We start from the raw sequence: 27,997 nt of genomic DNA, 5'->3' as shown, positions 1-27,997 counted from the left end.
CGATGCGCTCTGCCGCTCTGCCGAGCGAGCCTGTGCCGGCTCCGCGGGCCGCCGAGCGAGGGGTGAGCGGGACCGGGAACCGGGAATGGGAGTGGGAGTAGGAAAGGGAGGGGGAATGGGAATGGAGCGGGAACGGCACCCGCCTCCGGCCTGCGGCGGGCCGGGCCTGTGCTGAGCGGGCCCCGTTCCTCCGCGCCCCTCCGGCTCAGCCCGCGTTGGGGGGGGCGATGGGCCGCCCCGTCAGACAGGGGGTGCCGAACCCCCCGCAGTCCTGAGGCTCGGGCCGGAACGGGGTCCTGAGCTCCCCCTCACTCACACACGAGGGGTGCTGAGCTCAGCCCTGAGGTGCTGGGCCCCAGCGGGGCCCCTGATTCCTCCCCCCACATTGCCACAAAATGTCAGGAATGTTGCCACATTTGCCCTTATGCGTCACCCACTGCCAGTATTTCAGTCTCATGGAAATGAATTGAGGTTACAGTTACCTAACAGCGTGTTTGTGTTTGCTCTTTCCTCTTGAAAAGCAGCTTTGAAGTTTTCCAGGTAGCCCTTGGTTTTACAGCTTACCCCAAAGCATCCAAACCCAGGACAAACGAAATTCATGGAAGTAATAACTTTTCCCATGTTGTGGAGGTTTTCCACGGCTGCAGTATTTCTGTGCAGGCTACTCCTGAGCAGGATTGGATATTGCAGGTGGAACAGACTGTGGCTGGCATGGAGAACGTGGATATATCCCATCTCTTGGGACATAAGAACTAGGAGAGTATCAAATGTCGCTTGCAGGAGCTAAGCCCAAAGCAAAATCAGGTGGTTCATTAGTCTGTAGGTATTGTGGAATTCCTTGCTGAATTTATTCCCTCTTTGGGTGATAATAGATTCATTAAACCTTTGGTCTGAACAATTGTGGTTATCCTTACATGCCTTCTGACATTTCCTAGATGTCCAGTAAGGGTGAGCACCTCGCCCAGAATCTCTCTTCTTCCAAAAAGAATGCTGAGTTCTATCCCATCACAAAATTTCGGCCAAAAAAAAATTCAGTCTGTCCTAAAGTTCTGGGCAGAGAGAATGACAGGAAACCAAATCAGCCATGATTTTTTTTTTTTTTGGGGGGGGAGCATTATGAGATTTCTCACAAAAACAGGAGTCCTTTATTGAGAAGGGAAATAAATCTTTAAAGAATTGGAGGGGATTGTGTGACAGAAGGGGATGGCTTGAGGCTCTTTTTTCTTTTTCCCCCTGTGATTTTAACACACTGATTCTTCAGTCATTGCAATTTTAGGATGAATTTCCCTTTTAAATTTGCCTCAATATGTCTTAGCTCCACCCTCCTTCATTCAGTAAAGATTCGCATGTCACATACTTTATCCAAGATAAAACTGGGCAAAAGCTCAGCATTCCCTTGTCAGAACTCAAGTTCAGGTTTTCTAGGAAAATCCTAGCAAGTACAGGAGATTTTCCCCCAGTCAGTGGTCTTTTTGGGTTGGTCTTCCACTTTTCTTGTGCCTGTGACTCAAAACAAACATGTATCCTAAATTTTCTGTAGAGGACAAAAAAAATTCCAGTTACTCTAAACGTGGCACAGTCAAGTCTAAGCTGAGTCTTTTTATTATTGAATTGCTGAACTGTGTTTATTCTAAGCTTTTTTTCTTTTGACTTTTCTGTGTTGAATTTTAGATTTACCCAGCATGTCTTCACTAACAGAGAAGGACAGACCAATTGTTCAGCTGTTACTCAATGCTGGCACTTGCCCACGATGTATTTTGAGGTTTTGCTGCGTGGGATCACAGACGCTTTATAGACATCCACACAAGGTTTGTCCTTCATTGTGTTCTTGGGCTCTTTGCCTGAGAGGAAAAGGAGTTATGAAAAACTGTGCTTTTTGCTTTAATGGAAAGGAAATTTACATTAAATTGCAGAATTGGTAGGAGGATGCAACTGAAGAATTGAGAGCACCGGGTAAGGATAAATCAGAGAAACACAGTGTTATCAGACATCCTTTTTAGCTTGCTCTAATCCCCTGTCTCTGTGCTTGTGTCTGCTGGTGTCTGTCTTGATTGTTTCACCTTTGTTCAAGTTTAGACTCCCCAGAATTAATTTTTAACATCTTTCTTCCCTATCCTTTTCCATTTTTTATCAATTATTTGAGGAGTGTTCGTTCATTTTGCCCTGTTTTGTTCTTTTGCATCTCTACCCATTTTCCTCTGAGTTGCAACAACACAGTAACTGCTGTCTTCCTTACTGAAAACCTTTTAATGAATCCTTCTTCCTGAGCCATGTCTTGTCTCTCATCCTTCCAGGAATCAGAGACATGGAGGTAATTCTTAATTTTTGACGGCTTCTCTCCTGACACAAAGTTCTTGCTCTGTGTGTTTCATTTCACACCCACCTGTGTCTGCTCCCTTTTCTTTTTATTATAGTGGCCAACTCTCTTCCTGGGATAATCCAATTCTAACATAATCTAAGTGACAAGAAAGCACTAAATGTCTCTTTTCATTGAATAATGATGGGGCAAAGATAAATGTGTTTGTGCAAGTCTGGAAAATGTTTTTGTTCTTGGATGATAAACGAGTTGTTCAGCAATATTTTCTCTGGAAATTTCTATTTTGAGAGAAATGCAGCTTGGAGCTGTTGAATTGTGTCTTAAAGATGTCTTTGGGTATAAATTCCAAGTTATTAATTACATATACTGAGCCTCAACTGGAATAGTACTGCCTTATGGAATTGTGTTTGTTAAAGAGGAGAAAACAACCACAGTGTGATTGCTCTGTTTGTGTTAGGATTTGATGAAGGATTTACAGGAGTTTCTGAAAAACAATCGGGAAAAAGAAGACACAGTCTCTTGGGATGTGGCTGACCCCCCTTGTAAGAGAATCAGACTCGAGCCCAGGGAGGAAGGTGCTGCTGATGTGAAGCACAACGGAGCCATCCCGCAGACTCCTGAGGCTGGCGATGGGAATGCCGCAATGGAGAGCTCGGCTGGGAAGGTTTGCAACGTGTGTTTGGGAATTCTCCAGGAGTTCTGCGAGGCTGACTTTGTTAAAAAGGTACATTCTTTGCCTTTTGAGCTACTTTTTTGGAGCTAGTGTATGTTGGGGCCTACGGGATAGAGCTGCTGACTGAAAACATGGTGCAGTTTTTTTGTTGTTTTTTCCAAAGAGATGTTTTCTCTTTCTTTTGAAAGAAAGAGACCAAAAAACAAACCAAAACGTTTGCCTATTTGGAATATTTGGAATGTAGATGGCAGAATTCTACTCCGTCCTGCTCCTGGGCAGTGTTTGCACACCTGTGCAGCTGGGAAGTTGCATCTGTAGTGGGACTGAATTTTGCCCAGACTTTGTCATAGAGGCACTTTTTAAAAAATAGCAGTGCAGGTGCAATGGAATGACTGCAGGGAGCACACTTTCCTAAGAAAAGGACTAACAGATATGTGGTTACATGAATTTAGGAGATGGCCTGAGGTTCAGTTGCTTTTGAGGGAAACCTCAGTGGAACAGGTGACCTCTCTTCACTTTTTTATGTGACAGGAAAATGAGGAGTCATCAAGTGCTGTTCTCTGAACTACCTGTTTCTAATACAGCATGAACCCGTCTTTAGGAAGTACCACAGGGGAAGAAAATGTTTTGGTGGTACAACAGGTTGTGGATAACAGAGAAAATGTGAGGTAGGAGAGAATGTGGGCACAGAGTGTTGCAAACACCATCTCTGAGCAATCAAATTGCTCATGTGACAAACTGAACTATCAGCTAGAAAACTCACACTGGCATCTGAGATGTTTAACAGAGCTTTGATAGAAAAGGATTTCGTTTAATAGCAGGAATGTGTCAAAAATGGGACTAGACAGAAAGTATAGTATGTAGTATCTGTTGTTGCAGAACATAATTGTATCTTTTTTGTTTCCATTGGCAGAATATGTATCATTTTACAGAATCCACTGCTAGTGTTTGTTTCAGAGTTACTCTCTTCTGTAGCAATGGAAAATATGACAGCACATGTTAAGGCACTACAAAACCTAAATATTTGATACATAAATTTCCTTATCTGAGATGCTGATTGCACCTAAAATTTCAATATACAATTGGTCCTGGCCTTAAAATAGTGAATTTAGTTGTTTCATAGCACTAAGGATACAGTTTGTTAGTAAATTTTTTTAACAGGACAAAAAAAGCTTATATTTCAATAAGTTGTTAGTGATTACTCTGGTTTGTATTTTGGGCATCTCTCTGAATGTGTGTTAGCATGCATGAATTCACAGTGATTATGTAGAATAAAGATTATCAAGTTTATAAAATTATAAAGATTAATATTAAGCTCCTTCTCTTACAGGTGTGCCAAAAAGTTAATTCTGCGGACTACCAGTTCACCAGTTTTGTATTTTCTGTGTCACTACCCCCACAGCTGTCTGTCAGGGAGGTAAGTAACTTAAATAATTAAATACATATTTAAGAAAGTAACTGTGGTGTGCACGAGCTGGAGGTAGTTTAATTTTTAATTGTTACTGGCTAAAAAAAACCCAAAAGCACATGCTGGAAGTGGAGTCTGCTCTCCCCTTCCTTGTGGGTGAGTATTATTGTAATTAATACAGGGCCTGAGTCACTTCAGTTTTCACTTAGCCCAGGAGTTACTTTCCATCTGAAAACCCAAAAGGAGTTTGTTTAAACCCTCAGTGAATTGTTCCCTTTGGTGCAGATGCCAGCCCTGCTGTGAGGATCTTCTTGGAGGCACAGCTGGTGCCTTTCCAGGGAGAAATGAAAACTGGTAGTGCAGAATGCAAAGGAAGGAATTTGAGGATGAACTCTTGAGGTGTTCAGCATTTTACATGATGGGAAAAGACACTCAGTTGTGAGATATTTTGCAACCTTCCCCTGCTTTCTGATGTAAAATGATGCAAAAGTACTGTTCTAAAAGTGATACAAAAGTGGTGTTTTAAAGAGCACCGTGTAACTCGGTGCAATAGATGCCTGCTGCGGTTAAGATGTGGTGGAAGCTTCAGTGAACATGGCAGAAGGAAGCATAGATGGTGTTGGATTTGTATGTAAAGCTGTGTTGAGGCCTCCTCTGCTCCCACACAGTTTGTTAAGTAATCTACTGCACTTGCAGTGGTGATTTGTGCTGTTAGTTGTGGCATCCTGGGCAAATGCCACTCTCACAGCTGACAAATATTCTACTCCTAAGTCTTCTGGAGCATAAGATTCTCTGCTTCCCATCCTAAATCGAGCATAATTGGTGTGTTTGCTTTGTTCTTTCTGGCTGAGTGAACTGCCCTAATTCCCATTTTGGTTTTTGATGCCTCTAAAAAGTGAGGTGTGTCAAAAAGCACTTTCAGGCTAGATGAGTATTGGGATGCCTGTGGTGCTCTGGGAAACACCAAACGTAGGTCAGACTTTACCAAGTTTTACTCCAGCTTTAAGCCGGGTGTAAGCTGAGGTGTTCAAAGAGCACCTGGTGTTTGCAGGAAGCCTCGGTAGAGGGTGGTGTTGCGTTGCAGTTCAGGTGAGGGATGTCCTCACTGCCTGGGCCCTGTGTTCCAGCAAAGCAGCACTGCTGGGGACAGCCGAGGGAGTAAAGAGTTGTGCTGTGGGCCCACAAATCAATAGATGGAGTGAAATGAGCGAGTAGGAAGCTCGAAAACCGGATCTGTTCCCTTTGGAAGCAGTTTTGGTTTGACTGGGAGAAGGTTTGGATTAAGAAGTTCCTGCTGTCCCTTCTATTCCTTGCCTCCAGCCTTGCCAAATGCTAAAGCAGCTGTTTGCTCTGACTGCAGGGGTGAAAAGGGGTGATGGTGGAGGAAGAACTTTAAAACACAGGGGTTTATTTACCTCCTATCCCTTTATCACTTAAAACAAATAATCGGTGAGAACCTGTTTTACAGCCACAGAAAAGCAGCAATATAATATGTAAAAATGTCTGAAAATATCAAAATCAGATATCAGGATATCTCAAAATGCTTTGTGCTGAAAAGAGGTCGTTTGTTAAATTCTGCTTTTAATTCTTTGACCTGCTCTGTACAAGAACATGTGTAATCCTGTCCTCAAAGGACACCCAAAGGCAGCCTCTCTCCCACTGCCCTCGGGTGTGACACACAGATTTTCTCCATCATCTTTTTAACAAAAAAATCAGAAACTGCCTTTCAGTATTACCTTCAACTCATTTAATTATGGCAGTTGTCATCCTGCCAAGTCTAAAATGTACGAGGGGAGCTGGAGAAGAGCGGGACATAAAATCTACATTTGCATAGTATTTGTATCTGTGATGCAAGGAAGCAATTGCCTCCTTCCACAAGTAGGAGATTTGATTGAAATAAATCATAAATACGGGAGTCCCAGGTTTATGTCAGACAACTCTATTAGAATATGAAGTGAGTCGTGCCCTTCAGAAGGGTGACTGTTGGCTCTGTCTGTGGTCTCAGTCGTGATCCATCATCCTGGTGCTTGCTACAAGGACATTGATGCAAATAACATCTGTAGTCATTACTCCCTGTAGGGGCTGCCTGTGCCTCATCCTGGAATTCCCCATCTCCAAGCTCTTTTCTCAAACCACGCTGTGGCTGGGATTGCACATGGTCTTTCAACTGTTGCCACTGCGCTCCCTCAGACAGCACCAGAATAATATCCTGCAGCTTGTAATCAATACAGTGCCTGAGCTGCTGTATTCCAGAGATGTGTTTGCTGCTAAGCACTGCCCTGCAGGCTTCAGCTCTGTAATGAGCAGTCTTCATTTTCAACCCACTTCGCAAACATGAAGTAATTACGAAGTAGAGGGATCTGATCCCCTGCTCCACGTACAGCTGGGAGAGAGTGGAGGGGTTTGGCTGGCTTGGTGGTTGAATGCGATTTGGAATTTGGGATCTTTTGGCCTCTGTGCTTGCAGTACCCTCATCTATTGTTTCCCCTTAATTGAAGGGGAAAAGTGATTTCTTTAATTCTCTTTCAGCTTGGAAATCAAGAGAGAGAGGAGATGAAATTTGACCTGTGGTCTCATTTTAGCATAGCTGCTCCCGTGCAGAAGTTTTGCCTCTTTTGTAGTTTTATCCCCAGAAAACAGGGAAGAGGAGTGAGATTAGCCACCCCACTGAACCCCAACCCTGCATGTGTTCTAAATCAAGGCATGGGAGAGGTTTCTTTGTAAATTGGCATTTGTCAAATGCAGATTCCTAGGCCCAGTTCTGTGGTTGTCATATCCTCTAGTTCAGAGTTACGTTCAAGGAATTTCAATTGAAGCTATTTTTATTTATGATTTTATCTGGGTTATTATGCAAACAGGATTACGAGATACTTCAAGTGAAGCAGCCTTACTCATACTGTCTACAAATGCAGGATAATGAATCACAGTGGATTTGAGCAAACAGCATTTCCTCACTACAACTGCATTTGTTTCATTCAGCAGTGTGGGGGTCTGTGTATCATGGATCTAACAAAGTTCGTGTCCTCTCTCCACCATCCCTCTTCCCTCTTAATTTCTAGGACTGTTTTTAGGGTTCTCTCATTCTTTTAGATGGACTAAAGGCAAGCTAATAGACTTATTTTTTTGATTGAGCTCCTTATCAGCATGGAAAAGGGATCTATGATGTGGTTCCTTCTGATATCCATGTGATCCTGGCCCTGCTTCCTGAAGTTTGAGACCTGTTCTCAAACCTCTTCCTTAGAATTATTTCCTTGACAAGGGACAGTAATTCTTGCAGCAGCGTTTGGGGGAGGTTATGCTTTAAGCACTGTATATGAAGAATGAAAGTCAGGGAAGGGATTTAAAAGTCTGCAGCCTACAGACTGAAAACTGTTTCACTGTGGCTGTTTCAAATCAAACAACTTGATTTTTGGAATTATCTTCAGTGAGGATGGTGACACAGGCTGAATTACTTAAGTGGTTTCCTGCCAGTCCTAATGCATTTTGTAGTTGTTGTTAGTAGAGAACTGAAAATGTTGTTGTGCTTCATTGTAGGAAGTTTTGAGGGGAGTTTTTCTCTTAGTACTAATTGTTAGTGAACTCAAGCATTTGTACTAAAAGCTCCCTCTGATTATTAGATTATTTCTCCTGTTACTCACCTTTTCCATATTTAGCCTATTCTCCTAAACTAAGTGGTGTGCTTTAAATAAGGGGGTAATTCTGGGATTACCATAAGACCAAGTATATTTTTAATTTCTTTTTTATAATGGATGATAGCTGAATTTGGGGTTTTATTAATTTATGTCAATCAGCTTTCATATACCATTCATTTAGACACTTTTTTTTTTTTTCATTTCTCTGTATGGAGGACAACTGATGACTTAAGAGTCTTTTTGTAGTTACAGTATTGATAGCAAGTTCCAAACAGTTTAATGAAACCTCTTTTGTTTTTTTTAAAGCCAGATAGGATTTGAGGTGAAGAGCAAAGTGATGTCTTAGAAATAAAAACAAACACCAATTCCATCTTTCCGTTTCTGAAACAAAAACTAAATTCCTGATACTTCCTTTTAGTCATGAGTTTTTAAAACACTTCTCCTTTTGCAAAGAGTCTCTCAGATTGTTGGGAGTTCTGAGCCTTAATTTCAGTTGCTTTTGTTTTTTGCTCCCTTTTTCCCTGGGCATGGCTGGTGACCTGCAGCGTGCTGCTTGGCTGGGGGTGAAGCAGGAGATGAGGTGAGTAATGGCTTTTGCTGTCTGTCTGTCTGTCTGACAAGACCTCTTCATCCAAACACCATTTGTCTACATAAATGTTGATTTTATAGCCCAGTTTACCTGATGCTTACAAAGAATAAGGTGGCAGCTGGGTTTTGTGTGTTTGGTTTTTTCTTTTTTCCCTGGTTTGACCTTACTTGGGGTTCCTTATCTCTTTTGCTCTGTAAGTTCCCAAACAAGTGGTTTGAAATGCATCTCTCTCTTTCTCAGCTCTTCTCTGGGCAGGCTCTGTAAAGACTTTTGCAACTTTTGATCTCCCAGCAAGCTCTGGCATCAGTTTCCTCAGTGCACAGAAAAAAAAAATGCATCTGTTTTACTTGGCAGTAGTTACTTAAGTTCGTCTTGAAATACTGTATGTCATGTAGCTATTTTTGACAGACCCCTGTGCAAGTTATTATTTCTTTGTGATTCAGAAATCTGGGCCTTCCCTTGGCAAAGGATGACATTGTTCAGCTGAAAGAAGCTTATAAGTGGATTATTCATCCCCAGTTGTCAGAAGAGTTGGGTGTTCCTGCTGATGGAAAGGTCTTGTATAAATAACAGAACGCTTTTTTCTTTGGTTTTTTTTTATTCTTTTTTCGTATGTGTTTGTGTGTGTATATTTGTACACTTACACACATGGTGGGGAAATAAAAATCTATCCTGTTTTTCCTTATTAAGAGAGAAACAAGTTGAATGGCTTCTAAATTCACTGTAGGGAAAAGCTGGGGGGAAATTCTTTTAACCAGAGATCTCCAAGTGTGCATCCTGAGGGGCCCAATCTTCATTTTTGTACACAGAGATCATTGCATCTTCTGAAACCACCACAGCCTTGTGCTAAATCTCTTGTGCTGCCATCCTCCTTCTGTTAATGAGACTTTTCCAGTTGTCTCCTGTTCCGGGATCCCTGTTTTGCAGAGGCTGAGGAATGCTCACACATTCCTTCCTTGCTCTCCTGTCAGTGCCAACACTTCCTACTGCTCTGGGAGCTCAGTTGTTCAGGTTCTGTGGGTAAAATGTATTTCTGAAATGAACTGAAAGAGAAGAGACTGGTCCCTGTTCACTTTAATGAGCACGAGAAATGGGCTTGTTGGGACCTGCAACACCCCTAAGTAGGCAACAGAAATGTTTTTTTCAAGCTGTTTTCAACTTGCAGATTCTGACTAATATCCTTAAAATCTTTCTGAAAGGCATTGACTGAACATGGCCATCAAGTGTTGCCAAACTCAGAAGAACCTTGAATCATCTTGAATGTAAAATTTCTGCAGTTGTGGCTGGCTGTAGTTTTTACTTGTCACCAGCCATAGCACTGACCCCAGGAGTAGATTCACTGATTCTTTATGTTGATTTGTCAGCTTCCACAATAATTACAGGCTGTGTTTTCCCAGGAGTGCTAATTGAAAGCATCCCTTTTTTCTAAGTGAAGAAAAAACCCACTCAGTTACTCTGAAGATGATGCAGGAAGAAACAAACATCTTACACAGCAACTTAGTAAAAGCTCTACCCCACTTAGGCACTGAGCCACTCCAGACATCCCTGTACCATAAAACTTGTTTTTCTCGTGCCCTTTATCTACAAGGCACTTGAATATTAGCCAATCTTTTCAATAGCCCTCCTGAGGTGTTCTGGTATCTGAGTAACACAAGTAATGAGTGTTGTTTGCCCAAGGCCAGAGAGGGAATTGGGGGTAGAATTGAGATTACGCTGGAGTTCCTGGGCTACTGTCAATCCACGAGGATGTGTTGCCTTTCTTTGCCCCAAGGCCATGCAGGCACTGCAAAGGAAGCCCCTGACAAAATTTTACAGTGGTGACTACAGCAGGGTTTTTATCTGTATTGCACTCCCGGGAGGGCTCTGGGGTTTGGTGACCGTAATAGGCTTTGAGCCTTGGCTGCCTCTGCCCTGGCCCTGCACAGGATGGGACCAGTGCAGGTCACTCATGGCTGTGAAGTGCTCTCACATCATCTCTGGTGACTTCAGAAAGGCAAGTGCTGCTTTGGCACACCTTTTAATGTCTTTAAACATAAATAAATGGGTTACTGTCTCTGTTGCCTCTACTGTTTTCCTGAAACTACAATGCGGGTACTTGAGAATATCCTGCGTGGTTGTTTAAAAAACTATTACCACCCTCTTGTTATTTTTTCTTTCTTTTTAATTTAGAGTTTGTTTGAAGTTAGCGTGGTCTTTGCTCACCCAGAAACAGATGAGGAGTGCCATTTCCTGTAAGTTTTTCTACAAGTAACAAAAGATCTTTATCTAAATGTTGTGCAATATTGTTGGTTTGGATTTGTTACAGAGGACAATATGCCATGTTTATAAACTAGAATGTGGCCTGCATCTAGATTTCCTCATATCCACATAAAGTTGCAGAGCTTGAAGTTACACCATCTCTGGTTAATTCTGCTCTTTGATGCCAATAAAAAAATATCATCCAGAATTCTGATTTGAGCTGGAAGGAGAGCATTCAGATGAGTTGTTCAATTTCAGCCCTTCTCAAAGTCATTCCCTGTATCATTTTTAAAAATTCAAACCATGTAACTGCAGGTGGGGAATCTTTTGAGGTTATATGTAGGTTTTCTTCCTCTTACAAGACACATGGACAGGAGGGAAGGCTTAGAAGTGAGTTAATCCAACGTAGCTGGTTGATGAAAACAAACAGAACTTCCCTGGCCACTACACACAGCCTCTGGCCTGGCCCAGTAGGGCACCTGCTGTACACAAAGAAGCAAAATAGTTCTGTGAATTTAGCTGCCATTTGATCTGATTTCTCAAAATCTAGCTGTAGTATATTCTGGATAATTAGGGTCACTCTTCCTGTTTGTTGGTGCTTCCTGGAAAACTTAAAGTTTCACTCAGTTAATTTTCACCTACTGCAAGTTCTTAGCACAGAAAGAGGCTCAGCAGAGACATCTCTGCTGAATAGTGAATTCACTTCTTGACTCTGGAGATTTGTCTCACAGCCTTTATTTATTTCCTGATTTCTCTTCTGGCAATTTGTGATCTTTGAGTGCTCAATCCACCACCTTCTTGGTTTTCCACAACTGCATCTTTAGTTTGTCTTGAGGTGGGGGATGAGGGAATGGAAGCTTGGGAAGGAACAGGTATTAGGAACAATGATAATCAGTGTTTGCTGAACATCTTTCCTTTCCAGCTTCTTCAAGGCTGGGCAAAAGAGGGAGAAAATTGTAGGGCCAAACTACAGTTCTCAATAATGGTACCTTCAATCCTGTAAGAACTGAAGTGTTTCTGGATCCTTCGCCCTTTTGTTCTCATTTATTTAATTTTACTTCCTTCATCTGAAACCTATTCCCTGGTATTTTCAGCTCATCCTTCCATCCTTCTTCTGGCATTTCAGGAATATTGATGTGGAACATGCTATGGTGCCAGTGTTAGTGCTCCAACCAGAGCAGTTGTAGAGGTGAAAGCTGTAAAGAAGTTCCATTCCACATTCCAATTACTCAGGTTTATTCCATGTGACCTGACAATATCCCTTTATTTGCCTTCTCTTTGTAGCACACTTAAACAGCAATTAAGGTTTGAGAGGCTTTCTGAAGTAACAGCACCTTACCTAATTTAATTACACGGTGGTTCCTGAGGTGCCAAGGCATTCTGCTTGTGTGAGTGGCTGGCTCTGGGCACATTCTGAGGCAGTGCTTTGGTTTTGATGTGAATATGATAAATTTGGCAATTGTCACAGGAATAGTGACAGTCATGGATTTTATGGAAGCAAAGTAGGACTTTGTCTCAACCTGGAGAATTTTTAGATTGGATTTCCAAGCATGGCATCTGCAGTTTCTCTCCTGTGCTTACACAGTTGTGTGGAGGTAGCTGTGCTGAAATGACCCAAGATTGGATTGGCTCTTGTCAATTCATATTTGGAGATATTTAAGGGTAAGGTGATACTGAAATTCTGGAAGAGGGAGTTTGCGCTGCTTTGTGTCGCAGACTGGCCAGGGAAGTTGTTTGTATAGAAACTGCAAAACCTGCTTCCTTAGAGTCTGAAAATAGATACAGAGGTGTTGAAAAGCACCAGCAAGAAGTGATAAATTGGGTTGGAGGTCAGAAATATCTCTGACTGCATACACAGAAATCCAGAAATCGTCTCTGACTGCATACATGGAAATCCACTAATAGGAAGAGCAACTTCCTCTACACTACTCAGAAAAAATGTTTCACTGACTTGGCTTTCACTTTTGTGAAACAGCCAATAGTTTCCTTTTGAACAGGCAAAGCACAAGTGATGTGAACACCTGGGGCTACTTTTTCAGTAGGAAGTTGAATTTTCCTCTCCAGAAGGGACAGTTTGAATCTCAGGTTTGTAGTGGGCATTGTCTAAGAGCAGCAAGTACAGATTTCAAGGTGTCAGAAAATCTTGCCTAAAACTTAAAACATTAAACATGACCTTTATTGAGAAGGACTGGAAAGGACTGAAAGCTAAACCTGTGTGCTTTTCCAGCCCTTCTCAAAGCTGAGACACAGTGGTGTTGGCCAGAGCAGAAGAAGAGAGCTTTGTCCATGATTTCTCTGGATCAAGCAAGGCACATCTTGCACCATTTGTGGTTTAGGATAAAGGGAATTTGAAAATCTGCTCTGAGCTGAGCTGTGGAAGCGAGGCACTGGATGTATGGGTACAAAAACCATTCACGTGCTGTGCTTGTGAGTCTGTCTGTTTATTTCTTTCTCTGTAAGAGGAGCAGCTAATTTTCATTTCTGTGTTTAGAGCCACAGCCTGCCCAGACTGTTTCAAACCAGCGAAGAACAAACAGGTAAGATCTCCATCACTGTATTTCTGTTCTGACATTCAGAATTTCACAGCAGTAGCTACAACTTATCTGGGTATTCAGTCAGTGCTCAATGTCTGGTTTTCCTTCATCAAAAAGCTCTCCAGTTTTCAATTGTCTGAAAATAAAGTTGTCTCCTTTATTCACTTCACAATTCTCAGCTGAGGAAAACCAAGAGCTTGGTGCTTTTCTTTAGGTCGTTCATTTTCCAGGCTGTCTAAAGGCCATAATTTTAGGAATGTTCTCTGTAAATACCTCCCTTAAGATCTAGGAATTTGATTGTCATGCATTAAAAGTAGCATAAAAGATGATCCTCAAGCTCTCTGTGGGTGAAGCAGTTCAGATAAGTCACATTGTGAAGATGAGACTCGGCAGCCAAAAGGGAAATGATCACTCTGTAGTTTTCATGTCCTCTGATCTGAATGAAAGCCAGGATGCATGCAGGATGGTTTTATCCTGTCTGCCTCTGGAGGAGGGGGGGAAAGAAAAGGGACCTTGCCACTTGTTGCAGACCCTGAGCACGCACACAACCATTGATGGAAAAGGGGACATGCGAGGATAATAAACCAGTCGGAGGGAAACTGATACAAGTGGGACAGTTGATGTGATCAGAGGGAGAACAAGTAACTTCTGTCAGAAGCCATTGCAAGGCCTTTTATTCTTTCTGGTGAAGAGTCTGCCAACGTTTGGCAGAGGCAGAGTCTGGCCCAGGAATTCTGCTGACTCTACTCCACCTGACCAATAAACGCCACTCTTTTTTTAGCAGGGCTGTATTGTTATAACTCGCTGCTTGCTGTCCTTTAAAAGGGGGAAATCCCACATAAGGAGCTAAACCAGCAGGGCCTGGCTGTTAAAACCACATAGGCAACAAAATGTAGGGGAATCTAAAGAAAAATACCAGCTCTGAAGAGCTGTCACAGGTTTGTCCTCAAAAAGAAGCTGGGCTTCAAGGGCTGTGTTAATCAGAGAAGTGGTGTAAAAACTGGCTTCTGAGGGAAAATTTCTGTGCTGTCTGTAGATAGTTATTTAAACCTGCTGCTGCTTGCAGGGCTTTCCAGTTCATCTGTTCTACGAGGAAGGGAAGTGCTATTATCTCTAATTTATGCTTAGAAGGAGAAAGAGCAACTTTCCAGAAGACACCCTGGAACTCTGTTTAGAGCCAAGACTTCAATTGTCCCAAACAGTGACCCAGTATTTTTCTTTTTAAAATTTTTTTTCCCAAATCCCCAGTCCAGTTTGCAAAAAAGACACCATTAAATTGGCAATTCAGCAGACAGCCATCAGGGCAGTCCTGGGGCTGGAGCCCATGCCTGGGAGGAGAGGCTGAGGAACCCAGACTTCTCTAAGGTTCTTGGTGAAGGCTTTGGGGAGGATCCAGCTGAATCTCCTGCCAAAAGAGATGATCGAGAGCAGGGAGCCAGGCTGGTCTTCACAGAGCATGACTGGAAGGATGAGACAGCAGGAATACACTGAAATGAGAAGTTCAGAGGAGATGCAAGAAAAAACATTTTACCTTGAGGGAACTGAGAGTGGAGCAGGCTGTGGAGAGAGGGGCTGCAGGCTTGGTAGATTTCAAGACCTGACCATGCTTTGATTAGGAGCTTCATTTAGAGACCTTCTCCTGTCCTCAGCCTTCCCAGAGCAGGATTTCACCTCAGCTGTTGCAATGCTTGTTTCTTGTGTCCTAGGAACAGAAATTCTCACTGGTGTTACCCCAGCAGCACCTGGCTGTGCACAGAGCTTGGCAGTCATGGCTCCTGCTCCTCCTGCCCTGACATTGCTGCTTTTGCTGCAGCCTGGGAGTGGGAAGCTGCTTGCTTTCCACAGGAGGAACTGCCCAGCCCCACCATTCAGAGCCCTTAGTTCTGAGAATCAATCAACTTTTGAACTTCAGAAACAGATTCCTACTCAACAGGCTTATTTTCAGCAGAACTACCTGCCGGCTGTCACTGACATAAAAGCTGGGGCTTAGGTATATTTAACTCTGGAAAGTGAAGCTGGTTTAGGTTCTGTTCATGGATTTAGGATTCTGTTTTTAAACTATTTTGCAAATTTGGACCTGGGCTCCCAAGTGAGCAGTGACAAAACTGCACAGTGTAAGTTTCAGTGTTTTTTTCTTCCTTAGGCATATCCTTTCTTTGCTTTTCTTAGTTCTTGACTCATTTTTTTAATTTCACTGTGCAGTCTGTTTTCACCAGAATGGCAGTTATAAAAGCCCTGGAGAAGATAAAAGAAGAGGATTTTCTCAAGTAAGTATATACTGAAACTATTTCTTAGTACTGTGCTTTTGTATAGAATTAGGGAGGGGAGGAAAATAGTCAGTGGGTAAGTAGTGGTAGGGTGGCTTTAAAAGAACTTTTGACTGTTTAAATTCTGTTGGTTTAAAACGTGTTTTCTTTCTGGCAATAGAAAATCACTCCTGATCTTTTAATTAAAAGGATTATTTTGAACTTTAGAGTTTGTAAGGTAAGCTTCCCTTTCCAAGGAATATTCTCATATTTCCAAAATGTTAGGAGGTGAGTTTTAGGAAAACACCAAGTGCTGTTAATATGGTAAAAATCACACACGGTGGGAAGCCAAGAATTGACAATTTTTACTGCTCTGATGATGCTGCATCATGTTCTGGTAGTGACAATATATTTTACACTGTTTTTACTTTTAATGCAGGCATTTTCCATGTCCTCCAAGTTCACCAAAGAAGCTCTGTGATGCTCTGGAAATTCAGTGCAATAATGGTGCAGTTTTTGTGGCTGGTAAAGCAATCCATTTATTTGCTGCTGTGTTTTGAAGAGAACTTTGTAACACTGCCCTGAGACCTAGAGGATTCTTGCTGTTTGTTAATTCCTGTAATGAATTGTAGGGAGCAAAGAAACAAATCCAGCTCTATCCAAGAGTGGTTTGAAAGGGGAAGAAATTATATTTAACCCCTGCTGAAGATATTTTTTTGTCAAAAGTTAGACATTACGGATCCCCTCAGAATAATGGTTTGGGAAAGGCACCTCTGCACCAAAAAGCTCCCAGCAGTGCTGTTCACTTCCTTGGGTTTTGATTTGGATTCAGGGGTTTTCACCATTGGGGTTTCTCTGCATATTATCCCATCCAAGACTGCAAATCTTAATGGGACTTATAGAGGTTTGGGTGAGACAGGTAGTGCAGCAACACTTGGGTGCCCCTGCATTGAGATGATTTAACTTTTATGTCGTCTGCCTGCCAGAGTATCTGCCCTTTTTCTAATCCTTTGTATGAACAACTTATTTAAATACATGCAAACTGATTATTATTAAAAAGAACCCAACCTGCAATTTAAATACAACATACTGTGATGATAAAAATCCTGAATATAGAGAAATGGAAAATGAAAACGTGCAAAAGTGAATGGCAGGGTAGCTGATGTTCAGCATATAACCATTCCTCATTTTTAATTACTGGTTGGACAGCTAGATGTACATTTTTGTGAATCCAAGATATCCAGCTCCTTATAGGCCTTTCCAAACACACTGTTTTATTTTAGGGTGCTTTTTGGGATAGTTTTATCAGAATTCAACAGTATGAACAGCAAAACAGAGGGTTTGTTTTCTGCCTGTCAGTTAATACTGCTCTTGTCATTTATAGTTTATATCTTGCTCCAACAAACAAAAATCCAGGGAGGTATTTAATTTTTGAAGAACTAAATCCAGAATAGAATTTATTGAGTACAGTGCAGATATTTTGCTTTTAATAAATGAGATGGGACCTTAATTTGTAAGCACAACATTGTCCTCTTGACCTTTGATGACTTACCTTTGATATTTAGTGATCACTTCCCACCCCAACTTTTTTTAAGGATTATGGGGCTGTCAAAGCAAGAAACACCTTCTGGTTTTTTAAACCTACTCTTGTTCAGATCAAATGTTAAAATTATTAGAATGGGGAGCTGAGAAAAAAAGAAAAAAAAAAAAAAAGCAAACCTTCTTCTCCTTTTTCCATTTTATGGAAAGAGAATTTAGCAGTGCGAGGTTGCATCTGAATGATGAGTCATCCTACTTTCATTATTTGCCCCAGTGAAACTGTTACTCAGTTTCCCCATTTGTTTGTGTGGCTTTTTCTGCAGCTCAAACTGCACGAAGGAAACATTGTTCGAGATAGGAAAATATGATACAAAACTCCAAACCCCTGAGATGTCAGAGACACAGAGAAATGCACAGAGCTGAGCTACTCTGAACTCTGTCGTTTTCTCTATGCAAGGTTTCAGGTTGAAAGTGGTTTAAGCAAGGGGTTGCTCTTTGGCCTTTATGAATTATTTTCTTGCTTTGGGAATATTTTCAGTTCTTATCAAACCTGTCCATAAAAATGCTCATATTGGTTATCCACATCAGGCTTGTTCTTTGATTATAGCCTGTCATGGAGGTGCCATGAAAACGTCCCTGGGATCATCCAAGGATGCCAATCTCTTTACACGGCACCTTCTCAAGACTCCTGCCATTCCTCCTCATTTATTATTGGGACTTTTTGCTCCTTGCATGGTGTTCCTTGTAGTGAGCCAAAGCATTTCAGTTTGGGTTTCTTTTCTTAAGCCTTCAGACAATGGCAGAACTGGCTTGGAACCTGGATTATTTCAAACAGGAGGGATATACCTGGAGGCAGGACTGCAGCCACAGGCTCCCCAAGTCCATCCTAAGTGGCCAGCCTGGCTACTGCCACTCTCCTGGCAAGGAGAAAGAAACTCTTCATGTTTCTTACCTCGATTCATTTATTTTCCTCAGTGTATAAAGTTCTCTGAATCCAAATCAGAAACCAAGCCACATGTGTTCCAGCCACAAGCTGGTGTAATGCTCCTGCCATAAAACAAGCTCAAGCCTGTCAATTTATTGTCACAAAGCTCCCATGAAAGTTAAATGTGCTGTGCAAGAGTGCAGCTTTTGCTCATGGTCATAGAATGATTAGAAATACTGTGGTGGTTTTTTTCCAGGAAGATACAACAAATATTCCAGGAATTTACCTCAGACTCCCTGGATTATTGATGGGGAGCGGAAGCTGGAGTCTTCAGTGGAAGAATTGATTTCAGAGCATCTAGTGGCAGAATTCAAGGCAGACAGTAAGTATTTAGGAGATCTCCTACCACACATATTTTTCATCATTACTAGAGATTTTTTTCTTGGTAGCTACCCACTTAATATGGGAGTATAATGGAAAAAATGATGTTTCTTTATCCCTCTCTTATCCTTCCAAGTCAAAGCTTGTAAACTTTATTTAGCTGTGATCTGGGAGTAATTAGATCCTTTTATTGTGCTAAAGTAGCTTTTCAGTGGATCTGATGATGCAAATATGTTGGTTTCATGTAGTAGTGTTTTTACCTAAGCAAACTTCTTAACTGTTGGTAATTCATAAATTACTTGTACCAAGAAGGATTTTGCCACAGGTATTTCACAATATCTGCCTGGCTTTTGACCCCTTCATGTTTCTTACCTCGATTCATTTCTTTTCCTAAAGCTCCACAAGCTAAATGCATATCCAGGGATTATCCAGATGAAATAATCACTGCCCATCATTTGTCATCTAACAGATGTGGAATTAGAGACATAGAAGGCCCAAGGAAAAACTGCATTAAATATTAGTTTGGAAAAAAACCTGCTGCTTCCCCCTCCTCTCCTCCCAATGGATATGTTAGTCTGGTTGTAGCAGCCTCATTCAGGCCAAGGAATTGGGAGTGCTCCTCAAGAAACTTGGGAATAACAGGAACTCTCACAGTTTGTGAAGTGCAGGCTTCGGTTTATAGAGACAAATTTGGAGGATATTTTGCAAACAAGTTTAGAAAAAAAATATTTTGCCTTTTAAAAGTTGTAGAGAGTATTAAAAATGTAAAATTAAAGCTCACCTGCCTTGTTCAAATCTGTTATAGGCTTTAATTTTAGTTCCTCTGGAAGAGAAGATGTGGATGTAAGGACACTAGGCAATGGTAAGGCTTGGAAGACCCCTTGTGAAACACAGAGATGAAATGGGTGTGGGGAGCTCCTCTAACAGATCCTGCTGAATGCCACGTCTGTGACTAGGCATGCTTTGGAATTTTATCTCAGAAGCAATTTAGTGAAACTTATATATTTATTCCCAAAGACCAAACAGCTTCATAAAACCAGCTTGAAACAGGAGCCCTTTTTCAGTGGCCTTGGCTGCATGGAAAGGCAGAGTTAGTTACCACTATTTTATTTTATTCACTCCCTACTTTTAAGCCCTTTATGTCAGACTGATTTCTCTCTTGTTTTCTGTTGGATCCTTCTTACTCCCTCACTGCGACTGCGGAGTGGGGGAGCCTTGTTTTCTTTATGAACTTGAGTCCCTTATAAAGGTCAGCTGCTTTCCAGCGTGCTGAAGCTGCTGTAGCCAAGGGAGGAGGGAAGGAAAAAGTAAAAATGAACAATTCTGTGTTTCAGTTGCTGTCTGATTTGTAGTGTGATTCTTGGCATTGCTTGTGCTGGGGATTGTCCAGGCCCTGAGCACAGAGTTACAACTCTGGCAACAGATGTTGAGCTGAGGGAGTGGGATTTAACATTGCCGTGCACCTGGGCATTGCTGTAGGTGACAGAAAATAAGCTAATTAGCTTTTTTTCTTATTTTATTTTTTAATTAGCACAGACTTGTACAAGATGTCTTCTGGGAAGTCATAATTTGCACTTATTGCTGATACTGGGGTTTAGTAGCCAAAAAAAGGTCCCTTGTTTCTTCCCTTCCATCTGATGCTCTATCCCTCAGCCTGCCAGTCCTCTCCCTGTTTGTATAGCAGCAGAGTGTCTTCACACCTTGCAGCCTTCCTGTGTAAACTCCAGCATTAATTTAGAACAACATGTTTTTGTGTTTTATGCCTGTGCCTGTTGCCAGGAAGGCCCTTTGCAATCGAGCTGGTGAATCCTCGCAGGATACATTTCACCGCGGAGGAGATGAAGAGGCTTCAGCAGGTAAATCACTGGCACCTCACAGAACTCATAAAGCACGTGCTGCCTCTCCAACCCAGCAGCTCTGCTAACTGATTTCTTTTTTAAATATCACAGGCAATTAATGACTCTTCAGACAAAATACAGGTTCGAGATTTACAGCTTGTCACCAGGTCAGTGTTTGTCGTTGCTGGCGAGGGATTTCAAAGCGACACTCGGGGGGGAGTTGAGAAGTGTTCTTGCTCACAGCCTTGTATAATTATGCTGATGTTCAGTGAGTCATTAATTTCTTTTGTTTAGAGAGGCGATTGGTCGTATGAAGGAAGGTGAAGAGGAGAAGACAAAGACCTACAGTGCCTTAATATGGACAGACAAAGCAATACAGAGAGAAGACATCGCCTTTCTAGATGATATCAAGGTAGCAGGAGCTCTTGTTGCTGATTTAAAGGGTACCTGTCCTGATATCCTAGGGAGGAGTTAAATACATGCACTCATGGGCCTATCTCTTGCTCTGTGCTTGGTTTTTGTGGGTTTTTTTTGTTGTTTTTTTTAATCAGGGTTTCTCTTGCTGTAGGGACTTCCATACCACCCTTCTTCCTTCCCCAGTCACTCCAGCAGGACAGGGGGCTGGCTGGTAGCAGAGACAACAAATCCTTGTGTAATGTTCACCTCCCAGGGGACCAAATCATCAAAATCAGTGGATGGGAGAGGAGGAAACCTGGTACCTGCACCCCTTTCTTTACCTTAGATAGTGTCCAGTGTAAGTGAGAGGGGCAGAGAAGCTCTTCTGTTCTGCTCTAAAGCCGTTCTCCCACAGCTGCAATGGAAGTGTCTATGACAGAGTGCAAAGAGGCCTCAGGAAGGCTCAGCATGTGCAGGAAAGAGAACTTTCTCCAGATGCTGGCCTGATGGAGAAGTGGGTTCAGTTTTTGGTGTGTTGCACCATTTCCTACAGGACTTGCCAACGAGCTCATTCACAAAATGAGGGCTTGAGCAGTTGCAGCTCAGGCAGACAACTGTTGGAAGTTCTTCCTTTAGCTTCCCTTGCTCCTGAGAAGCTGCCTTTCAACCTGCTGCATCTCCTTTGGGAAAGGGAGTTGGGAATGAACTTTTGAAAAGACTGTTCTGAGATCTAATCTCATTTAAGGCTTTTTTCCCTCACTTTTATTTCCAGGGGGTTGGCTCTAGTTTAGACAAAGCATTTTGTGGGTGGGATTTTTTTTTTCCTGATTGCCCTGAGGCTCTGAGTGAGCTGCCAAATCCTGGAGTCATTCCAGCAAAGGGCTATGGAGATTTCAAGGTTATTCCTCTGTATTTGTGATTGCATTAGTTTGTGTTCATGTGAGATCTCGTTTGGCCTCTGAGAGGGCTGCCCTTTTTCCTTTGATAAACTTGGAAAAAACGGGTCTTGCCTTGAGATTACTCAACTACCAGAACAAAAGATAAAAGAGATGGGACTGGTTGACAACACACAATTCCTACCATCTATGTGCAGCTTTGCACATTCCTTTCCTCACGTTTTTGGTTGCTTCTTGTACCAGGAGTTAAAGCTGGAGCAGAAGACCCCGCTGCGGGTGCTCCACCGGCGGCCTCTGGCTGTGCGGTGCCGGGTCATCCACACCATGAGGTCCGAGTACATCGACGAGCACCACTTCCGCCTGCGCCTGAAGACTCAGGCAGGAACGTATCCTTGGGTGCCCTGACACAAGGCAGGTGCCAAACAGCCTCCTGATGGGAGTGACTGGGATAATGGGAAGTTGCCTGCTCTGGTGGTTGCGGTGTTGCAAAATTCCTGCTCTCCCGCAGTGGTGTTGCTGCACAGTATTTGCTTTTAGGTCACACTTTCACACTGGAGTTTTCATAAAGTATGTGACAGATATAAAAATCGTGCTGCTTAAAAATACACTTCAGCTTTTTCTAATTTAACTGAGAACTTTTCACCTCCAAAAAGGAGCTTTTCCACAACATTTAATGCACTTCAGTGCACACTGGAGATCACTGCTACTTGAAAGTTACAGTTCTGTCCTAAAGTCACCACTCATTTTGGAATGAAACAAAATAAAGGCCAGCAGTGCAGCAGGCAGCAGAGTCAAAAACCAGGAATTAGGAGCTCTCTGAAAGATAAGTATGGGCTTAAGAGGATATTAACTGAGAAATTACTTAGAAGTAGAAAAAAAACACTTCCCCCCCCCTTTTGATTTCTTTGTTGTGGAATCCACCTCTCCTCAGCCAGTATTTCCAGCTACATTAAAGAGTTTGTGCACGGAGACTTTGGGAGAACAAAGCCCAACATTGGGTCCCTTCTGAACAGAACTGCTGACATTCTGGAGCTGGATGTAGAAGTAAGTTGTTTGCTATTTGTCTTTCCTGGAAATTACTAAGGGAGTTGCCCTTGTGAGATGCTTTCCATGGAATTGCTCCAAGTGGATCAACATTCCTTACCACGGGACACATTTCCTACTGCTACTCTCCTTTGTAAATGCAACCCAACAGTGAGTGATGCTGTCAAGAAGTAGCAGGAGGAGATGTGATTCTTTTGGTATCTGTAAAACACCAACTCTGCTGCTTTTTTCCCCCTCTGCTTTTCTAGTCTGTTGATGTTGACTGGCCTCCAACCCTGGCTGATTAACTTCTGGAGTTGGGATGAGGAAGCAGCAGCTCCTGGGCGGCAGCTGGAGACCAGATACTGTGCAGTGTTACAGCCTGGGTGCCAAGGGTGTCCCTGGAACATTTGGATCATGTTGATCTGGCAAAGGATACCCTTGGACCCTACTTTATGCACTCTGGACCAGGTAGTGTTGGCTCAAGCTCTAGCCTTACTTCTATTTCTTCTGTACATAAAAAGGTTTTGGGAAGCCAGTGTATATAACCCTCCATCAAGCCAGATTTTATTTTAAACTCTTTATATGGGATACTACAGCGTTCCTTGTGTGGATGCAGGTAGCACTGAGTTACCTGAAACCCACTTGCAACCTTTTCTGAGCAGTTCATGCAGGAAATCCCAAAAGGCAGGGAGCCTGCAGCCAGCAGGACAGCGCCTGGAGCAAGTCTCCCTGAGACACTGACTGCTTTACGGCCAGTGGCAGTAGAGATGAGCAAATTTCTCTCTCAAAGTACTTTTCAAAGGGAAAAAAAAAGCTTTCAGAGGAAAACTTTGCACTTAAAACCAAGGTTTTCTCATTTAAAAACATTGGGGATGCTTCCTAGAAACAAGAGTTGTGGCCTCATCAGGTCTCTTGAGGAGTAGGAATTCCCCAGTGAGTCACACTATATAAAAAGATTGGGAACTCCTGGCAGTGGTGCATGATGGGAATCTAAAGAAAAACAGGAATACCAAGAATGTCGAAGTGGAGGCAGAAACAAAAGGTACCACAGGATGTTGGTATCGAGAGACAGAAAAAAAGCTGTGATTTAGTAGCATAATACATTTTTTCTTGTACCTCACCTTGGATGGATGACTGGAAGAGCTGAACACAGCCTAGGAACTTGCCTGGAATAAGGAAGATCTGAGGTTTTTTTTTTATTTTAAATGTTTCATACTAAGCACCACCTACATATTTAGGAAGTAATTTTTTATACTTGTATCATGTTAATCCATTAGGGAGGTGCTTCCCTGAAGAACAGAAGAGTTAAACTATCAACAAGAAACTAAGGTCTGGAATTTCAGAGCTCTTTGTGAACATTTTGGGAATAAAGAGGGGAATGTTTGCCAAGACAAACCACTGTCTGGGGACAGAGAGGATGACTGGGATGTCTTGCCTTGAATTCTTTGATGCCAGGACCTCATGCTAGAACAGCTCCATGAGAGCTTGAGATGGAGGCTCTAAAAGTGTTAATGAATACATTTTTAAGGAGCTCCTTTAAGGCTCTGCCTGTGCTGGGCTGTCAAAACTTGTGTCTGTAACATAAGTAATTCAGAAGCTCCTGTTTCTCTAACACAAAAATGTGATTCAGACAGCAATATTATTTTTGGTTTTAATACTAAAGCTCTTATGAGCAACAGATTCCATGAGCAGTTCTCAGATAACGATCTGCAGCTAGGAAGGAAGTGTCATTAATGATGGAAAACTAAAGAAACTGAATTCAGAAAACAAAAGAGAATTTCATATCTGTGTGATTTCTTAAAACTCAAAGTGAGATAAAATATGATTTATAAATTCCATAAGCTACAAGGGACAAAAATGTAAACAAGACTGTGCACTCTGGACACAACAGGCATGGGAAGAGCTGTTCTAAGGGGAAATGGAGCCAAAAGGGGGAAAGGGCTGCTGCCGGAGTGCCAAAGACACACGAGGCGCTTCCCTCTGCAGCTCCTGCTGCATGTGGGGATCCCAGGCAGAATCCAGGATAAACAAGGCCATAAAGATGACCCTCAAAGTGCTGAGCCTGAGCTCTTCTCTGGACCAGGCAGAGAGCTCCTCCCAAAACTCCCAAGCTGTTTATTTTTACGGTAAATCTGAAGTATCCAAATGGGGGGGTGGAAGCTGATATGCAAATATCCCTGAGCTCTTGGGGCAGCTCCTGGGCACCGATCATGTGCAAATATGAAACTGAGAGATGCAAGCTGGGGGTCTGAACTTTGCTTCCAGTCCAGTTTCTGAACCATCATGTACCAAATATTGCAGCAATAATATTCATGCTGTACTTGGGCCTTCACCTGACTTTTAGTAGTTCTTCTGTGAGTGCTCAAAGTGGGTGTTTTGTGAGAGCAAGACTTCATCTTGTATTTCCCCAGCTGGACACATCTAATGCCTCCCCCCTGCATTTTGGTTTTGCATCAGCTCAGCTGGGCCTGGAGGAAGCTGTACCAGCAGCACAGCTCAGCCAAAAGCATCTGTACCCCTGTCCCCTCTGCCTAAAAACTCAAGAGCTCTGCCACAAAACCTGCTGAGGCAGATGAGCCCTCACGTGCCTTGAGGTTTTATAATGGCCACCAGCAGCAGGGAGCAAAAAATACCCTAAAAAAACCCAGGATAAGCAACCCATAACCTACCTTCTTCCTCTTCCCTGCCTTTCCCATGGTGAGGGATGTCATGAGCTGAGGAGGTTGCAGAAGCTGAGCACTTGGTATAACCAGTTTTTTTAATTACCAAACCAACTCGTTTACAAAGGAAAACAGAACTTTGAAAATATTTAATTATACAGTAAAAACAAATTGTACTATAAAGAGCTTTCTATGAAGTGAGTAAAATGTTTACATTTAATATACTTAAAACTGAGAACTTCAAAAAAAAAGAACTGAATAAACAACACATTTCAAACTTTCTGTGTATTTCTTTGGTCTTTCTATTGCTTAAGAGTGTGGAGGAGAGGTGCAGAAGTGAGGAAAAACTGCTTTGAAACAGGGAGAGTCAATTCATTTTGTTGTGCACCTGGAGTTTGGGAAAGCAGTTTCCAAACTTCACCTGCCTGTCAGATCTGTGTGATGGAATTCCAGCAGCACCACCGGAGTGCTCCCAGTGCAGTGGATTCCTGCAGGGAAGGCATCCCTGCGTTCCTGTAAGCCACAGAGGGGTTCTGGAGCACCTTTCCTTGTGTACAATTCTACATCTCAAGTGACTTTTTTGATTTGGGGCTGAGTTTTGGACTTTTTATTGCTTTTTTTATTGCTGCTCTCATTGTGCAGTTTTATGTCACCGAAAGGTAACAACTGAGACCCTTAAGCCTTATCTGCCCTAAAGAGCAGCTGTGTCTCTTAAGAAATACTCAGACATTTCTCTGTGTTGCTTCTTAAAAAATAACAGTATAATGAAGTAGCCAAGGCCAGAGTGTCTTACCCAGCCAGTTACCTCCAGCTGGTGCCAGGAACAGCTCAGGCTAAGAGCGAAGACTGGGAATCAAGTGGGAGGGAAGAAGTTCTGGTTCCTGATACAGAGGATAGAGGAGTGTTTTTAATTAGTACTGACTGAAATGGCTTTAAAAGTTGTTAATAGAGGTGAGGCTGCACCAAGGCAGCCTCTGGCTTTGCCCTCCTGGGAGGGGGTGGTACTGGGGAGGCAGGATCTGAGCCTTCTTTAAGCAGTCACTTGCATAGCAGGAAACTGCCGGGATACCTGAGGAAAGAGTAAGTGGATACTTCGGCTCCAGAGATTTCTGCCTTTCCAAATCTCACTCACATCGCAGCTACACACACACACGACTTGCAGAGCAATAACAGCTTCATTCCTAAAGCAACAGGGGCATGGCTTGTAAAATAGTGCACTCTGGATGAAGTGCAGGCAAGTCCTCACTTTCTGTTCCTTTTCTTGTGCAGTGATTTCCTTTACAACAGAGCTGGACTATTTAAAAACTCAAACCTTCCGGTCTTTTTAAATATATCTAACAATGACATAGTCATTAAAAAAAATTTACGAGTAAATTTGCCTTCAAAGCAAATGGAGTGTGGTGACAGCGTGGAAAATCAATACATGTTCTCATTTTAGGAGAATATTTATAGAAAGGGGGTTAAAAACCTAAACCTTTCAAGTAAGTTGAGCAGAACTCGGACATCATTAGATGAAACTGAACTAGAGTGCTCATGTGCAGGTTTTTTTTTCCTAATTTCCATCCTATCAAAACTTAATTTCTATAGCAAAAATGGCTATTTCAAAACAACTTTAACCCTGTGAAGTATTTGAAATTTTAACCCTTCTGAAGATGCCAGCTTTTACAGTCCCCAAAGATAAGGAAGCTTTAAGTGTTAACAGTTCCCACTTCCGACAGCGCAAAAATATGTCTACAAGGTACTTTTAAGGTAGAGAACCCCAAACCCTACTCCCACCTCCCTCTTTATGGGCACCACTATGGGCTGCAATAAATAACCTTTAAGTTATACCACGAAACTTGCACAGCAACATTCTGAAAGAGAAAGCAGGGACTCCAGAAGGGTCAATTACTCCTCTCCACGCAGCGGCACCCGGGGAGCTCTATGTACCCAGCGCTGGCTCACGGGTTATAGCTCTGTAAAATGTTATCAAAGGGGAAGGACTGATAGAGCTCATCAGTGTGGACACCGTCGGTGTCATAGAACTGGCCGTCTGCCAGGCTGCCCTGGTGGCTGCTGGACAGTCTGGGTTCGCTCAGCACCTCCTGGTCGATGAAGCTGTAAACGGGGTCGGCCAGGCCGGGCTGCGACGCGAAAGTCGCGGCGCCGCTGCCCGGGGCGGCCGGGGGCAGCTGCAGCTGCTGCCGGTGGCTGCCCGCGCCCAGCACGGCGTTGAACTTCTCCAGGCTGATGCTGGTGCAGCTCATGTCGTCCGTGTCCATGCCGAGCATGCCGGCGCTGGAGGCGCTGCCGCCGGGCAGGCTGTGCAGCTCGGCGGCCGACACCACCGCCCCCAGCCCGTTCGTGCTGCCGTAGGTCCGGAAGAAGCCCGAGTCCTTCTCGTCGGGCCAGGCCAGGGCGCTGTCGTGGAAGGCCGGGAGGGAGCTGCTGCCCGGGGCGGCCGGCGGGGGCTCCGTGGAGAAGCTGTTGGGCGGGTGGGAGCCGAGCAGCCCGGCCGGGGCCGCGGAGCCGTGCAGCCAGCACGGGGACAGCACGTCCTGCTTGCCCGGCCCCACCGCCGGCGCCAGCTGGGAGCAGCCGGGGTACAGCTGACTCGTGTTGGCCAGGGCGCCTAACCCTGGCATCATCAGCGTGGATGGAAACATGTTTGGTTCTACGGAGAGAATGCCTCTTTTTAGGGCTTTTTTTCCAAATTACAA

At 43.1% G+C, this 27,997-nt stretch overlaps 2 protein-coding genes across 5 annotated transcripts in view; one reads left to right on the top strand and one right to left on the bottom strand.

Moving 5' to 3' along the window:
• Positions 1-7: 7 nt before the first annotated feature.
• On the top strand, positions 8-25,575 carry PUS10 (pseudouridine synthase 10). Of its 4 annotated transcripts, none has more exons than XM_069008916.1 (18): positions 8-62; positions 1,672-1,808; positions 2,775-3,041; positions 4,321-4,407; positions 8,576-8,610; positions 9,063-9,174; positions 10,789-10,850; positions 13,349-13,394; positions 15,594-15,658; positions 16,077-16,162; positions 18,358-18,483; positions 19,288-19,344; positions 20,262-20,338; positions 20,432-20,487; positions 20,615-20,732; positions 21,856-21,998; positions 22,557-22,656; positions 22,905-25,575. In XM_069008916.1, the coding sequence occupies exons 2-18, from the start codon at positions 1,683-1,685 to the stop codon at positions 22,941-22,943; spliced, it is 1,602 nt and encodes a 533-aa protein (XP_068865017.1). In that variant the 5' UTR covers positions 8-62; positions 1,672-1,682; the 3' UTR covers positions 22,944-25,575. The 4 variants fall into 4 exon arrangements, with proteins under 4 accessions (XP_068865017.1, XP_068865014.1, XP_068865015.1 ...); XM_069008913.1 differs by lacking the exon at positions 8-62 and adding an exon at positions 508-804; XM_069008915.1 differs by lacking the exon at positions 8-62 and adding an exon at positions 1,914-1,953 and having other exon boundaries at positions 1,761-1,808.
• Positions 25,417-27,997, bottom strand: part of REL (REL proto-oncogene, NF-kB subunit) — a 29,587-nt gene continuing 27,006 nt past the window's right edge. The window contains exon 10 of the mRNA XM_069008912.1: positions 25,417-27,951. Within this exon, the coding sequence (XP_068865013.1) occupies positions 27,239-27,951 (713 nt within the window). The 3' untranslated portion in view covers positions 25,417-27,238. The remainder of the gene's footprint in view (positions 27,952-27,997) is intronic.

Source organism: Aphelocoma coerulescens, chromosome 3, assembly GCF_041296385.1.
Source record: "Aphelocoma coerulescens isolate FSJ_1873_10779 chromosome 3, UR_Acoe_1.0, whole genome shotgun sequence".
Lineage (NCBI taxonomy): Eukaryota > Metazoa > Chordata > Aves > Passeriformes > Corvidae > Aphelocoma > Aphelocoma coerulescens.
The sequence above is the reverse complement of the archived record's forward strand: the minus strand, read 5'-3'. Positions and strand labels throughout refer to the sequence as shown.